The sequence below is a fragment of the Sinocyclocheilus anshuiensis genome, unplaced genomic scaffold (assembly GCF_001515605.1).
Source record: "Sinocyclocheilus anshuiensis isolate Anshui unplaced genomic scaffold, SAMN03320099.WGS_v1.1 scaffold299, whole genome shotgun sequence".
NCBI lineage: Eukaryota > Metazoa > Chordata > Actinopteri > Cypriniformes > Cyprinidae > Sinocyclocheilus > Sinocyclocheilus anshuiensis.
In genome coordinates, this window is record NW_015552565.1 from 728,133 (window position 1) to 742,496 (window position 14,364).

A 14,364-nucleotide genomic window follows, 5' to 3' on the forward strand; every position below is an offset into this window, starting at 1 on the left:
TCTCTCTCTCTCTCTCTCTCTCTCTCTCTCTCTCTCTATATATATATATATACCTGTCTGACTCCATCTACATACATACAATATATAATAAAATGCTTCTATGTGTCAATTATTCTCACCTTGGTGGAGAGCAGCTTGGTGAGGTACATCTCTTTGAATTTTAGTGCTTTTTTCTCTGGATGTTTGCTCAGGTCTGTGTCAATATCTGGATCAACCTAGACCAATCGAAAAAGTCCATGTTACTATGTTTCTTTGAAATGGTCTTTCATTTTTATTGTAGTAAAGTTATTTTACAACAATGTCTTCTTATATATACTGACAGTGTTTCTCATATACAGTAAATGTTTAAAGGGGTCATATGATGCGATTTCGAGTTTTCCTTTCTCTTTGGAGCGTTACAAGCTGATTGTGCATAGATAAGATCCCTGAAGTTGCAAAGACTAAAGTCTCAAAACCAAAGAGATATTCTTTATCAAAGTTACAGTTTTTCTCAGTCGCTTTGGTGCATTTCTCGAATCATCCTTAATATTTGCAAAAATGTATGTGCATTTCTCAAAACAATTAGTACAAACAGCACCACACAATGGATTACCTGCAAAAGCCTGTAACTTACTCAAAATCTTTAGTTCATCTCTCAAAAGTAAGTATTTATGTCAATTTGCGGTGTTCGGCCAATCACAATGCACTGGGTCAGCTGGCCAATCAGAGCAGACTGCGCTTGTCGGAAGGAGGGACTTTGTAGAAAACGACTCGTTTGAGAGAGGCGGGGCATAGAGGACCTACAATAATGTACAGTATTTGAAAAATAATGTGTTTTTTGAACATTAAAGCATGTCAACATATTCTGTTACACCAAATACACAAAATAATGATCTTTAAAAAAGTATCATATGACCCCTTTAAGCTATTATGTCTCATTATTAGAAGAGGCAAAATGCTATCTTTGAACAATATAAACAATACAAAGATTCTTATGTTTAGATTTACTTAAAAACACTTCCTTATTTAAACAGGAAGACGCTGGCAAAACCGAAAGTATAACACACCCACACTATCTTCACTGCAGTCTCAATGCAATAGCAACTAGATATAACACATGGACTCTCAACAATGACCCATGGAGGAAAACACAACACAGTCATTACCTGACAGATCATTAGGTGTGTCAGTTCAACGAGAAGGACACACCAAAACAAACATTGTGCAGAAGTATACAAGTCAACTCACCAGATGGAAGTACTTGACAGCGAAGTTCTCATCATCTGTGAAACAAAATACCATAATGATGAGTAAATAAATAAGCTATGTCAAGCTGATACTGGCCCAACAGTCATGTATTATTGTGCTTTACACTGAAGAGAGGATGTGTTACAGTATTAAAATCTCTAGTGTGGTTACAGTGGGATTGAGTTGGAACTTAAAGTGGCCACGTGTCAGAACCCAAATTTGCACAATGCAGATGCGCTCCAAAAGATACCATAAACACACAAACACGCAAACATAACTGGATGTGAACAATGCATGTTCATACACGCATTTCAAAATCTTGGACCTTGACTGATATTAAACAACATTATTACACCATGAACAGATCATTGATCATTAATAAATGCTAATCGAATGTACAACAATTACTGTCCTGTTAAGTAAAATAAAATGTTTATCAATCAGAAACTGTCTGTGGTATGTGTACAGGAAAAGAGACTTCACCAACAGAAATAGCACCTGGTATATAGACACAAATACAACTGATACCACCACTTCCTTTACACAAGGCCAAATTTCATAATTGTGCTTCACTGTTGCCTGAGAATTTGGACTCTTTGTTAATAGCTCCAGTTCAGCTTGACAAATTCAACAGACTTTTAAAAGTAATAGTTCACCCAAAAATGGTAATATTCTAATCATTTACTCATCATCAAGTCATTTCAAACTCATGACTTTATTTTGTCTGTGTAAAACAAAAATGGATGTTTAGCAGACTGTTAATGCTGCTTTCTTCCATATAAAGACATTAAATGGGGACCGGTGTCTGTCAAGCTCCAAAAAGCATCATAAAGCATTCATAAGGCTTCTGATGTCATATGACAGCTTGTGTGAGGAATACACTGAAATTTCAGACTTTCATACTCTTTCTTGATAGCTCTGGTCACCATTCCTTTTTTTTTTTTTTTTTTTTTGAGAGGTTTGATGCAGTTAACCTTGCACACTTTAGACAGTTCAGTGATTTTTAGCAGCCCATGGTTATTTATAAATACAATTTTGTCTTTTGGTAGTCTTTTTTGGTAAGTAAAAGCAGCTATAGTACTAGTACTAATAAAACAGTTGTTCCTGCATGAATAAAGTTTAGATTCTTTATGTGTAGAAATCCATTAGAGCACAGATCTCATGCTAAACCATTCTTCTTATGCGTTACAAGGAGGGAAAAAGTCCTGCAGGTTTTTGAAAAAGATGAGATTTGGCTGAACTTTCCCTTTATTTAATCTTCTCTCAGATGATGTAATAGTGTTACAGAACACATCTGGATGCACTGTCTAACACAAAGAAAATTATGTACACATTATATGTCGCAATACTGAATGTTTTGTAGAGTGGGGTGGAGTTGCAAAGCTGTAGTATTGTGGCTGTTTCTAGTGAACTTCTAATATGAGTTGTCAGTTGCACAGATATTAACACTCAGAATGCATTGCAAACCTATTTTAAGTACAATAATAAAGTAACAACAAATGCAACAGCGAAATAAACCACCCAAAATGGATTGATTGTGATATTGGGCATGGCATTGTTTCAGTTGACATGGTGGGTGATGGGAGGAATGATGACTCACCCTTTACACTGCTCTGAGACCTCAATGGTGCATGCACTTTTGTTGTGATAACTTTAATGCATGCTCCATCTCCAACCTGGATGGAAAAACATCTTTAAAAACACAAACTCTGAAAAAGCTGAGAAAATTAATACTGTGCTGCAGTAGTCTATGGATGTGGTATGAGTTTGCACAACAGTTTAGCATAATCTGGGTTTATTTGGCCTTATGATACAAGCTTTGCAAGTGAAAGGTCATTCTCAAATACCTCGAATAAAGCCAACAGCCACCCTGGAGAACATAAAAATGCTGTGCAAGACAAGTCAGACAAACTTCTTTTGTGGTCTTTCATCTGTCAAATTTGTATTCACACAGGACTGTGAATACAAATTATGTATTCACACATTCATTTTATAGTGATATGAACTATTTTTTTTACATTTTCTCAAGAAAATGTGAGTGGTCCTTTCCCATGTCAGTGTTTTTAAGGTGTTGCTCTGCGGCTGCTGGGGTGTTTTGGGTGGTTTCTTAAAGGTCCACTAAAGTGCCTTGAAACGCACAGCGATATTAAATGTTTTGATGTAATTTCAGCTGAAACAGAAAGACAGGGCGAGACATATCAAGCAGCCTCACCCCTTTTTAAATAGTCGTCGGTTAAGTCGTCGGTTAAGGTTGGTAAAGCCACATTTGACAGCCACAGTCTATTAGATTAGATTCAATATGAAACTGTTAATAAAGCAAAACAGTGATCATAATCATGCTGAGGATGTGTAATTTGAAAATTATGTAATTTATGTTGGTGCGTGGCACCTGTGTTTTCTCTTCTACTCATCAGTGCTGTTTCTAATACCAAGTTTATCTGAGTTTCTCCTCCTAATCTCATCCATGTCACTTTAAAACATAGCATTTTGTGTAGAATTCAAATGGGTCTGTCCAGACTTCATTCGCCCCAGTGGAAAACATATTTACACTTTCTGAATCGTTCCCTATCCCCTATACAGTGCACTATGTGCCATTCACCAAACAGTAATTCTGTGAACAAGTGACCGATTTTCAGCAGCAGCTTCAGCGTTTATTTACAGTGTAGGGGGCGGGATGCTTCAGATTCTAGAGAGCATTTGATTGGACAGAAAATCTGATGAGAAGCTGAAGTGCAGAGTGACATCATCAAAATCACTGATCCATATTGGCGGAAGTGAGAGACTGCAAGTTTTGAATGCTTATATCTTCTAAATGTGAATTTTGTCAATAGCTTATATATAAACTTAAGGCTAACATATTCATACTAAAAGCCAAAAAACATCAATTTTGATTTCATGGGGACTTTAATAGCTTTAAGGCCAATTAGCACTAAGGACAATAACTACAACGATAATGATACCTACAGATTTTTAATAATCAGTGAGAGTACTGGATTCCATGTCACAACTATAACGATAACAACACAAAGGAACAATATCATTGGAATCACTTTCAGAACAACTTTTTCCAGTTGATTAATGATCAGCCAATCAGAATCCATCTTGCTATAAAGAACTTTTAAAGCAGGAAAGCAGAATGTTTATTAAATGCAGCTGTCTTTACATTTGTCATTCTTGGAGTGAACGGACTTTAAGCCAAAAGTGCCCAACCCTAAGCCTTTATCATATTCTGGTCACTATATATGGCCCACATGGGATTTTTGTTATATCAGCTGTCTGTTTGCTTAGAATATACTCCACTTCTCAAAAATGATGTTTACGCTGTTTTATGTTCTCCTGCGCTCACCTGATAATGTTTTAGAGTGTTCAACATGGTAACATGCCCCCGAATCTCTGAGGTTTCATCGACTTCCTGTAGCATGACAAACTTTCCTTCCTTTTCATATTCTGTGAGTGCACAACAAAAAACAGAGAATACAAAGAGGAATTAGGTCGTCGGATATTGCAACTGGCAACCTGAAACTGTGTGTTACCAACAGACCAACATGCTCTATAAGGAAGTTCTGTGAAATATTATGATCATCAACTGTGAGAGAGTGAGAAACAGGGAGTCCACTAACCGATTTCTATATCCCTGATCTGCTGGAAGGGGAATCCAAATTTGCGCTGAAAGGTCTGTAAGATTTTCTCCTTGACCTGTTGTATTGTGTCACATGTCAGTGCGTTGACCTCTAAGGGTTCACTGACCTCTCCTCCAGTCCCCACAGCAAACACCACCTTCAGTTTCTACAGGGGGCGAAAACATAAAGCAAACAATTTAATGACTAAAGAAGTACTAAAGAAGGAATCATATTCTGCTTTTAATGTGTTTCAAATCACTGGAGCTGTTCATACAGACAATATTTAATAAACTTTAGTAAAAGAAAACCTTATATATAGACCATTTTTCTCATTTTTAAGGATCTTTCACATCATATTAGCTTATTTTAGAGGGGGATGTGTTATTTTGGTAACATTGTAGTGTAGGGACCAATTATCACTATTAACTAGTTGCTTATTAGCTTGCCTATCATTAACATATTGGCTGTTTATTAGTACTTATAAAGCATATATTCTGCATGACCATATTCTACATCCCTAATCCTACCCAATACCTAAACTTAACAACTACCTAACAAACTATTAATAAGCAGCAAATTAGGAGTTTATTGAGGCAAAAGTTGTAGTTAATGGTTTGTTAATAGCGAGCATTGGACCTTAAAATAAAGTGTGACTGTTATTTAGGTCAGGTAGATCAAAACTTTTTTTTAAAACATTGAGTCAGATTTTTAAAAATGCTGTATCGACTTAAAATAAATTACATAGAATGGCAGTTTTTTAGAACATAATAAATGCACTATTGCATACGACTATGCAGTTTAAAGACTTCTTTTTTTCCACTGTAATTTCCTGTAAAGCAATTTTGAACTATGAGTTAGACCATCTTCTGTGACGCAAATACCTTCTTTGGAGAAATGGCATTTACTCGCTTGGTAATACAGGTACAGTCCAGTTTTGTGAGAGGAAGGCTTGTGCAAAACTGATATCCTCTGCAGAAAGCAAAATGCAGAAGCACAACGGTCACACCAGTCTAAATGTGAGACTGCTGGTAATTTTGGGGGGAAGATGGTCTGGTCACACGATTCTGTCCACAAACTATCAACTATCAAAAACTGCCTGAGACCAACCGTCCAACCACACTCAATGTGAGAACTGCAGGTCAGGAAAGAATCAAGAACAGAACATGACGGGAAACAAAAAAATGATAAATAAAAATCTCTATGGCCCAACATTAAAGGGATAGCTCACCCAAAAATGCAAATTCTGTCATAATTTGCTCACCCTCAAGTTGTTCCAAACCTGTATGAATTTCTTTCTTCTGGTGAACAGAAAGAAGATATTTTGAAAAATGTGAGTAACCAAACAGTTTCTGGTCCAAATAGACAGTATTATTTCCATACTATGGAAGTCAATGGGGACCAGCAACCTTTTGGTTACCCACATTCTTCAAAATATCTTCTTTAATGTTCCACAGAAAAAAGCATTCATACATGTTTGTAACGACTTGAGGGCAAGTAAATGATAACCGATTTTTTTATTTTTGGGTGAACTATGCCTTAAACAATTAGTAAAAAACATATACACGTAAGAAAATGATGTTTCTTGTGCAAGAAACGTTGTGCAACGAGGGAAAGGAAGTTACAGGATGCCTTCTGTGGTTTAAGGATGGACATGACGGCAACAGAAAAAGCAGAAGCTTATGAGCATTTAATGTAAGAGGTTTAAAATGTACACAGCTAACAAGAAACTTCTGCTCTTTCGAGCCTTCCGTTAATCAAAGACTTCTGCATCACGATTTCCACAAATGTGTCACTGTTTCCACAAACATATTAAGAAACATAATCAAAGGAATAAATTACATTTTAAAATATATTAAAATAGAAATCAGTTATTTTAAATGTTAATAACATTTTACAAAATTACTGTTTTACTGTGTTTTGGATTTAAAAAATTCAGCCTTGAGGAGCATAAGCATATAAATCACACTGACCTTTTAACCAAACTTTTTCAGTAGTTTTGAGTGCAGGAAGGGAAATATTTGGTGTTTTTGATTAAAATGGGGAATTATTAAAATGTGAATGTGGCTTGCAAATTTCAGAAAGGTGTTTCTAAAGTTAGTACTTTCCATAACTGCTCATTTTTGCAAACACTTCCTCATTTGCATAAAAGACAGAGACTGTAAAAGAGGAAATACTGACCAAGGCCTCAAAGTCCTGGGCTTGGCAGAGAAGCCAGTCCTCGCTAAGAGTGTACAGAGCTTTCTCTGTCACCGAATCCACCGGCCCTTTAGAGATTTGCTGAGTCAGAGCTGACACCAACAGGAAGAGAGGCTGTCCTACTGATTCCTATGGAGGAAACACACAATTTTGTCCATAAACATGTGAGCACACACAGGTAGTTAAAGAGAATATGTGCTTTATAATTCCACGATACAGTGGATGCTCGGACGGACCCTGAGGAAGCCGTACAGACAGATGGACATCCAGTTGGTAAGAAGCTTCTCCACTATGGACTCTGTGCGGCGCAGGAGAAGTTTGGGATTTGCATTGCTGGACTGGTCCATCAGACTCTGCAGAAGGTCCTCCATTACCTCTGTGAGATAAAGCAGGTCTCCATGGAGGGCCAGAGTCAACAGAGAAGCCACTGTACATCTGAGAGAGAGAGGAACAGAAAGAGAGGAACAAATACACAAGGTATAAAGAACAGAAGAAAGATGAGTAGATAAAGGGTCAGACACTGAGTGTTACTTGTTGTTATAGTACGCACTTGTCTCACAAATTTATATTTAAAATCCAATCAGAAACCAACCACATCTTGTGTGTACTGTAGCTTCATTTTCTTCATTCATTCATTCATTTTGTACAATATGTACAGTATGTTGCATTTTCTTGCATTATGTTTATTTTTGAATATTGATGCTTTGAAAAACCATCAAGCCAATAAAGTATTCTGAAAATGAAACAAAATGTTTGTGTTTTATTTTCTTCATTTTATTCTTTTAATCGTATATATTATTTAGCAATTGATTATCTATACCATTTAATATGTTTTTCATTTATTAAATTGTTATAATTTTTTTATATTACTTATTGTGCAATGTTAGCTATTGTTGTTTAATCTTTAATCTAAATTATTGTGGGGTTTCATGGAATATTTGTCTTCATGAATATGAGATAAGAGGGAATGTCTCCATTTCAAGGTTTTTTTGAGATGTTGTTCTGAAGCAGTTTGCTATAACAGTTGGATTTGCGCTGGTCAAACAAAGTCTGAGCGTTGAAATATACACAACTAAGATTACTCAAAAAACCCTGTGCTTTTTTTCAGCATCATAACGTCATCTCCTGCTTCCTGGTCCTCAGGCATCCTCTCAGATGGATAGAAGATTTTTAGTTTAAAAGGTTTTGGTTAATTGACCAAATGCAGTGTTGCTGATTTTGGGTATCAGACAAAACTCTCCTGACTTGTTTTGGATACCAAACTAAATGGATATCTTATAACAGGATATAATTTAGAGACTGGATGCATTATTCTTGCAAGGAGATTTGATCAAACACCATCAAGCCAATCAAGTGCTTTGAAATTAAAACTAACCCTATTAAGCACATTATCAAACACATATCTGTGTTTCAGGGTGGTGGTAATTTTAAAGGTAGACACTTGGACACTTTTGAGGAAGATGTGCTATTCTAAAAAAAAACAAAGCATTATCTGTTTACCCTTCTAAGTAACAGGCATCAAGTCAAAGCCTCAAAATAACCATGAGGTCCTGTGACCAGGTTTATCAAATCATCTTTAAACAGAGGTGAGAATATGTTCAAAGCATCAAAGTGTCTTCTTTCTCTTTTGTAAGTCGCTTTGGATAAAAGTGTCCGCTAAATGCATACATTTAAATGTCTTCGACTCACTTGTCTTTTATGCTGAAGTTTTTCTGTTCTTCTAATGCATGCACAAAACAGCTGAGAAACTGCTTATCTCTGATCAGTACAGCAAAAGCCTGACATTTCTCATCAACAGTTGTCTGCTCAGAGTCCTGACCACAACAAAAATGACAGAGATAAAACATTTAGTTTTATACAGTGTCTTACATTTATATTTCATATACTACAAAAGACACTACAGCATCATACCTGCCCAATGTCTCTGATCATGACTGGTGCCAGAGGGCCAGCCTAGAGAAAATATATATTAAACAAACAAACACATTGTCACGTTGCGCACACACACGAGGAACGAGGAGACGCTGGAGAATACATTTAACAGGACTTTATTACCACCAAGGAACCAAGGGAGACAAACACAGGAAGACGTTCACACGAAGACGTTCACAGCAGACAGAGAACTTGGGACTGGGAACACTTTTTATACACACACGAGGAGGAGGGGATGACGAGACACACCTGGGATCCATGAACCATCATGGGGAACACCTGGGACAAATTAAACATGGGAAAGGAACACCTGGGGAGCAAGACACAGACAAAACATGGAACAGAGTCTGACACACATATAGTAATTCTACAAGAAAAAAAAGGAATTTCAGATAGATAAAAATATTGAACCTCAGGAAAGAAGATTTTTGAGGCAAAGTGCTTGTAGTCCAAGAAAGGTATGGCTCCAACATTATCGATTAAATCAGATTTTTCTGTTTGCAAGTCAACAAAGCCTGTCAAAACAAACAAACAAAAATAAATGCATAATGTAATCACAAACAACTAGACATGAAACAGTTCTAAGAAGCATGTCAGCAATATAAGCATTTAAAGGGATAGTTCGCACGTACAACAGTTAGCGGAAGCTAGAGATTTTGGTTTATAACGTTTTAAAGGGGTCATATGATGTTGCTAAAAAGAACATTATTTTGTGTATTTGGTGTAATGAAATGTGTTTATGGTTTAAGGTTCAAAAAACACATTATTTTAGGCCAAACAAAGTAGTTTCGCTTTCACAATGAAACACAGGCCTAGAGTGAGCGGAGGCCGGGGATTCGACGAAGGAGCAGCCGGCGGGCTTGCGGCAACCACATGTGACGACCCCGGGCTGGACTCCACTTCGTCCACGGTGAAAGCTGATCCGGCGATCGACAGCGCGAAGTTGATGTATTTCCTCAGCGACCAGCACGGATCAGCTCTAGGCATGACGAAGCGGATATCGTCCTCTTTTGGAAGGCCAAACAAAGTAGTTTCGCTTTCACAACGAAACACACAGCGCCTTCACGACATGGCAGCGGCGGCAACAATACTACAGCGAGAATAAAAGTTACGCCTTCTTTCTTTGCGTGAACATTTGAGTGGCGTTATGCAAAGCCTCCCACATCGTGACGTAGACATGTGGGGGCGTGTTAGAACGAGCCGTTTTAGGTAGGCGTGGCTGACTCTTAACTTTTATAAAGAATATCTCTTTGGATTTGAGACTTTAGTCTGTGCAACTTTACAGATCTTCTTTATGCACCAAGAGCTTGTAACACTCCAAAGAGAAAGGAAAAATAGAAATCGCATCAAATGACCCCTTTAAATATGGATATTTTTTACAAAAACGCATTGATTCACTTCAGGATGCCTTTATTCACCCCCTGGAGCAGTGTGGGACACTTTTTGTGGAAGTTATGTAGTTATTCACCAGCGCAAGAAAAAAAAAAAAGCACGACATCTCTGATATTCTGGACCCCAATATTGCTTGTGGTTTTTTTTCAGTGAAGTCTATGTGATTTTTTAAAATGTTTTATTGACTGCCATGCATATTGCTTAGGAAAGTAATAATTGCATGATTTGAGGCATCATCTGTGTCCTTTGCACAAATGTGCAGGAGGAGTTATGCACCAAAGTTGAATAATTAGGGTTAGTTGTGTGTTTATAACACTAACCTTCAGTATGAGCTACAGTGGCGCTTGCAAACACCACAAAGACCAGCATTTCAAAGATGACCAACCTTGGCGTATATCCCTTCTGATGTTGCTTTCCAGCATTTCCAGTTGCTTGTTCATTCTCTCATTCATTTGTCTCTGGCTCTTACGGTGAACAATGACTCCAACTAGACAGATGAGCAAACACATACATTAGTACCTGCAGGACTGAAAATATGTGACGTAAATCTGAAATCACTTACCAACAGCACCCAGAATTATAAGCAGAATCAATGCGGCAAAGATGGGTAAATATATTATACCACTTTGAGACTCAAGGTTTTTAGAAAAAAACCCAATTTTTATCTGAAAATTATAGCAAAAGAAGGAAGATTTTGTATGTAAGATATATAAAGGTCATTCATAATTTACAATAATTAATTAAGACAATTTGCATAAAGACATGAATATTTACACTCACAGTGAGTGAGCCCACTGTTGGGACGGCTCCTGATTCTCCTTTAATCTTACAGATGATGGCATTGGACTCAATCTTCTCCAAAACACATGGATACTGCCGATCTCCCTGTAGACCCGTCACAGTCACCTCACTCATACTCAAATTCAACATATCTGCCTTTTTCTGAGAAAGAGAAAGTGTGGGATGATTTGGAGGTTGTGTGTTTCATGCATGCCAAAAATGCAGATTGTAGACTAAAGTTAAACTCACTTTATCACTAAACTCACCTTAATGTTCACCTGTAGATCATTGGCCACCTGTACGGTGGTGAATCCAGTGAATTCTGGATCAGGCTTGAAGGAGAAATAATACACACAGTCCACAGTGAAGTTCCCAACATTCAACAACAAGCTAAACTGATCACTGCCATCATAGTGGGGGGACTCAAACCACACATCCTGAGAAAGAGAGACACTGAAAATATGAATCTAATACATGTGACATGTGCATGTAAGCTGTGAATACAATTAAAGTCTTTAGTCAATATAAAAATTCTTACACAAACAAGCTGACAATTATTTCATGTTAACCGACAATCTATAAAATTCTATAATGTTTTGTTTAAAAATGAATAAAAAAAAATAAAAAAAAATCAATTGCTTGAAATGTTTAGGCATTATAACAGTTTGGAGGTCAGTAAAGTGATGGACGTTTGAAGACTCTGAAGTTTTAAATAGCTGTCCTCAATGTATCAGATAAAGTGCTGTGAGCAACTGCAGAAATAATAAGCACACATTTTACCTCTGAGCTTGTGTTGTATTGTGTTTTCCGCACTTCATTAGAGGGGAAGAGAGTAACTGATTCCACAAATTCCATATTGCTCCCCTGAACATGAATCTTCCTTCCACCACTGCATAAAGGCAGTAATACATGACAAAAAAAAAAAACATATCTATTAACATTTGAATTCCCCCACTTATTTTTGCATATGTGGCTCCTGCATACACACACAGACACATAATACCACACATTTCAGCAACCAATGGTAGTGAAACCCACCAAAAACATGAAGAAAAGCCTGGCTGTCAGGAAGCAGGTTGCTCTTACTAAACCTCTAACAGTTTAAGCAAGACTAGTCTAAAGGCCTGTTCACACCAAGGACGATAACTATAAAGATAACGATAACAATATAGTTCTAAAAATTGTTCTAAATATTAAAGAATAGCAGTGTCCACACCACAGCTATAACGATAAAGGCACAGAGAATAATTTCAGAATTTTTTTTTTTCAGCTGATGAACGATAAAAACATTGACACCCAATCAGAATCAATCCTGCTGTAATGAGCTCGAGAAGTTAAGGCGGCAGAGGAGCGTGCGCTTAGAATTAACAGACGTTATTGTCCGCTGGTGTGGACGCTAATATAGTTATCTTTATAGTTGTCGTTCTTGGTGTGAACGGGCCTTAAGGACACATGTGAGTTAGTAAACTGCAGATCTCAGAAACACGATAAAACATGCAGGAAATGACCTAATGACTCTCATTCCTGCTTTCATTTTTGCTGTCTCACATATATTTTTAAAATCTGCTCTAAAAGTATCTCATCAGATCATTACTTTGCAAATATTATTTTTCCACATCAACAGCATTCTTGCTAATTTAATGACTAAATTGTTCTGTATGACATTAGATTCACTAATTATAATGTGCAGTTGTCATCTTGAGGTGCTGATGGGATGTGGAAGTTGATCAGACAGTGGTGTGAAATGGTCTGACCTGCTCCAGCTGACTGTGGGCTGTATTCCAGTGCAGCTGGGCTGAGAACTGTAAGTGATGAAGCTGTTGCCATGACAACGGTCGTCAGGAGTAACAACACACACTTTCACTGTTCCTTTAGTTCCACTGGGAGGAATGTGGAACCTTAGAGTGTCACTGGAGCGATAAAACACTGGAGATCTGAAGGTAAAAATATACAGTATGATTTATATGAATCTACACACATTCATATACCACTAAACAAACACACAGAGTCTCACTCTTTAGGAATGCAGTCCAGATCCCCTTGAATACGGATTTTAGTGACAGATTCCAGGTTCCTTCCTCTTAGTAAAACATTGTTTCTGCCATGGAAAGAAACCTTGTTCGGCTCCAGAGACCGAATCTCTGACTCCTACAAAACAACAAAGTTGCACTCAGTTACAAAAAAAAAAAAAACTGAATATAAACAAAAAAAGAGAAGTTAAAATGAATTTAATAACTGACTATATAATAAGTTATAATTAATTATATAATTTATCAATATGAGTATTAATAGTAGTAATAGTATTATGAATACACATTGATCAAATATATTGTAAATATGAATAAATAATGTATCATATATCATTTAAAAATAAATATAACTGTGACAAATTGTTTCTCAAATGGGGAAACAAAATCCCCAGTCTCTTGTAAAGTCATATTCATTTGAAATAGGAACATACTGAAAAAACAACATCCCTATCCTGTGAAGTTGGACACATAATCAATATGACACTTACATTGTAGACCATCTCAGACAGTAGATATTTACATGCATCCTAAAAAGTAAAGAAAGAGCAGCTCATATACTTCATGAGTTCATTCAGTCAACACAATGATAGTTCAGTTATCAACAATGAATTAATATGAATTTATTAAAGGGGTGGTTGATTGCGATTTCACTTTTTTAACGTTAGTTAGTGTGTAATGTTGCTGTTTGAGCATAAACAATATCTGCAAAGTTACGAAGCTGAAAGTTCAATGCAAACGGAGATATCGTCTTTTAAAATTCTGGCGGTTTAATGCCTACAAAAACGGCTGGTAGGGACTACAACAAGTTACTTCCCGGGTTCGTGACGTAACAAACCCAGATAAGCCCTGCCCTCGGGAAAAGGCAGCAAAGGGGGCGAGGCCATGCTGCGCTGCTTTAGAGAAGAGGAAGAGAAAACTAGAGGTGCACGTAAAAATCTATTCATATATGAATCGCGATTCTGTCTTCTAACGATTCTAATGGATTCACAAGTTTCAAAATCAATGTTCTAAAGCAGCAGTTCTTAATACTGTTCCGTGCGTCCCCCTGCTCTGCACACACTCTGCATCTCTCTCTCTTGCTCTCTCGCTCTCTCTCTCTCTCTCTCTCATTCAGATCATCAGCTCTATTCCATTTATACACTTATTTTCACATAGCTATGAGAAGCGTTAAACATGGACGCGTGTGC

At 37.0% G+C, this 14,364-nt stretch overlaps 1 protein-coding gene across 1 annotated transcript in view; it reads right to left on the minus strand.

Moving 5' to 3' along the window:
• LOC107664865 (plexin-C1-like) overlaps nucleotides 1-14,364 on the minus strand; it is a 23,460-nt gene that overhangs the window by 4,948 nt on the left and 4,148 nt on the right. Inside the window, exons 9-26 of the mRNA XM_016455545.1 lie at nucleotides 13,666-13,704; nucleotides 13,162-13,295; nucleotides 12,902-13,081; nucleotides 11,928-12,036; nucleotides 11,414-11,584; nucleotides 11,148-11,309; nucleotides 10,930-11,032; nucleotides 10,753-10,854; nucleotides 9,387-9,490; nucleotides 8,955-8,996; nucleotides 8,733-8,857; nucleotides 7,280-7,478; nucleotides 7,026-7,172; nucleotides 4,848-5,013; nucleotides 4,574-4,674; nucleotides 2,828-2,903; nucleotides 1,228-1,262; nucleotides 120-215 (exon numbers count right to left, since the gene is read on the minus strand). Of these exons, the coding sequence (XP_016311031.1) occupies nucleotides 120-215; nucleotides 1,228-1,262; nucleotides 2,828-2,903; nucleotides 4,574-4,674; nucleotides 4,848-5,013; nucleotides 7,026-7,172; nucleotides 7,280-7,478; nucleotides 8,733-8,857; nucleotides 8,955-8,996; nucleotides 9,387-9,490; nucleotides 10,753-10,854; nucleotides 10,930-11,032; nucleotides 11,148-11,309; nucleotides 11,414-11,584; nucleotides 11,928-12,036; nucleotides 12,902-13,081; nucleotides 13,162-13,295; nucleotides 13,666-13,704 (2,091 nt within the window). The remainder of the gene's footprint in view (nucleotides 1-119; nucleotides 216-1,227; nucleotides 1,263-2,827; nucleotides 2,904-4,573; nucleotides 4,675-4,847; nucleotides 5,014-7,025; nucleotides 7,173-7,279; nucleotides 7,479-8,732; nucleotides 8,858-8,954; nucleotides 8,997-9,386; nucleotides 9,491-10,752; nucleotides 10,855-10,929; nucleotides 11,033-11,147; nucleotides 11,310-11,413; nucleotides 11,585-11,927; nucleotides 12,037-12,901; nucleotides 13,082-13,161; nucleotides 13,296-13,665; nucleotides 13,705-14,364) is intronic.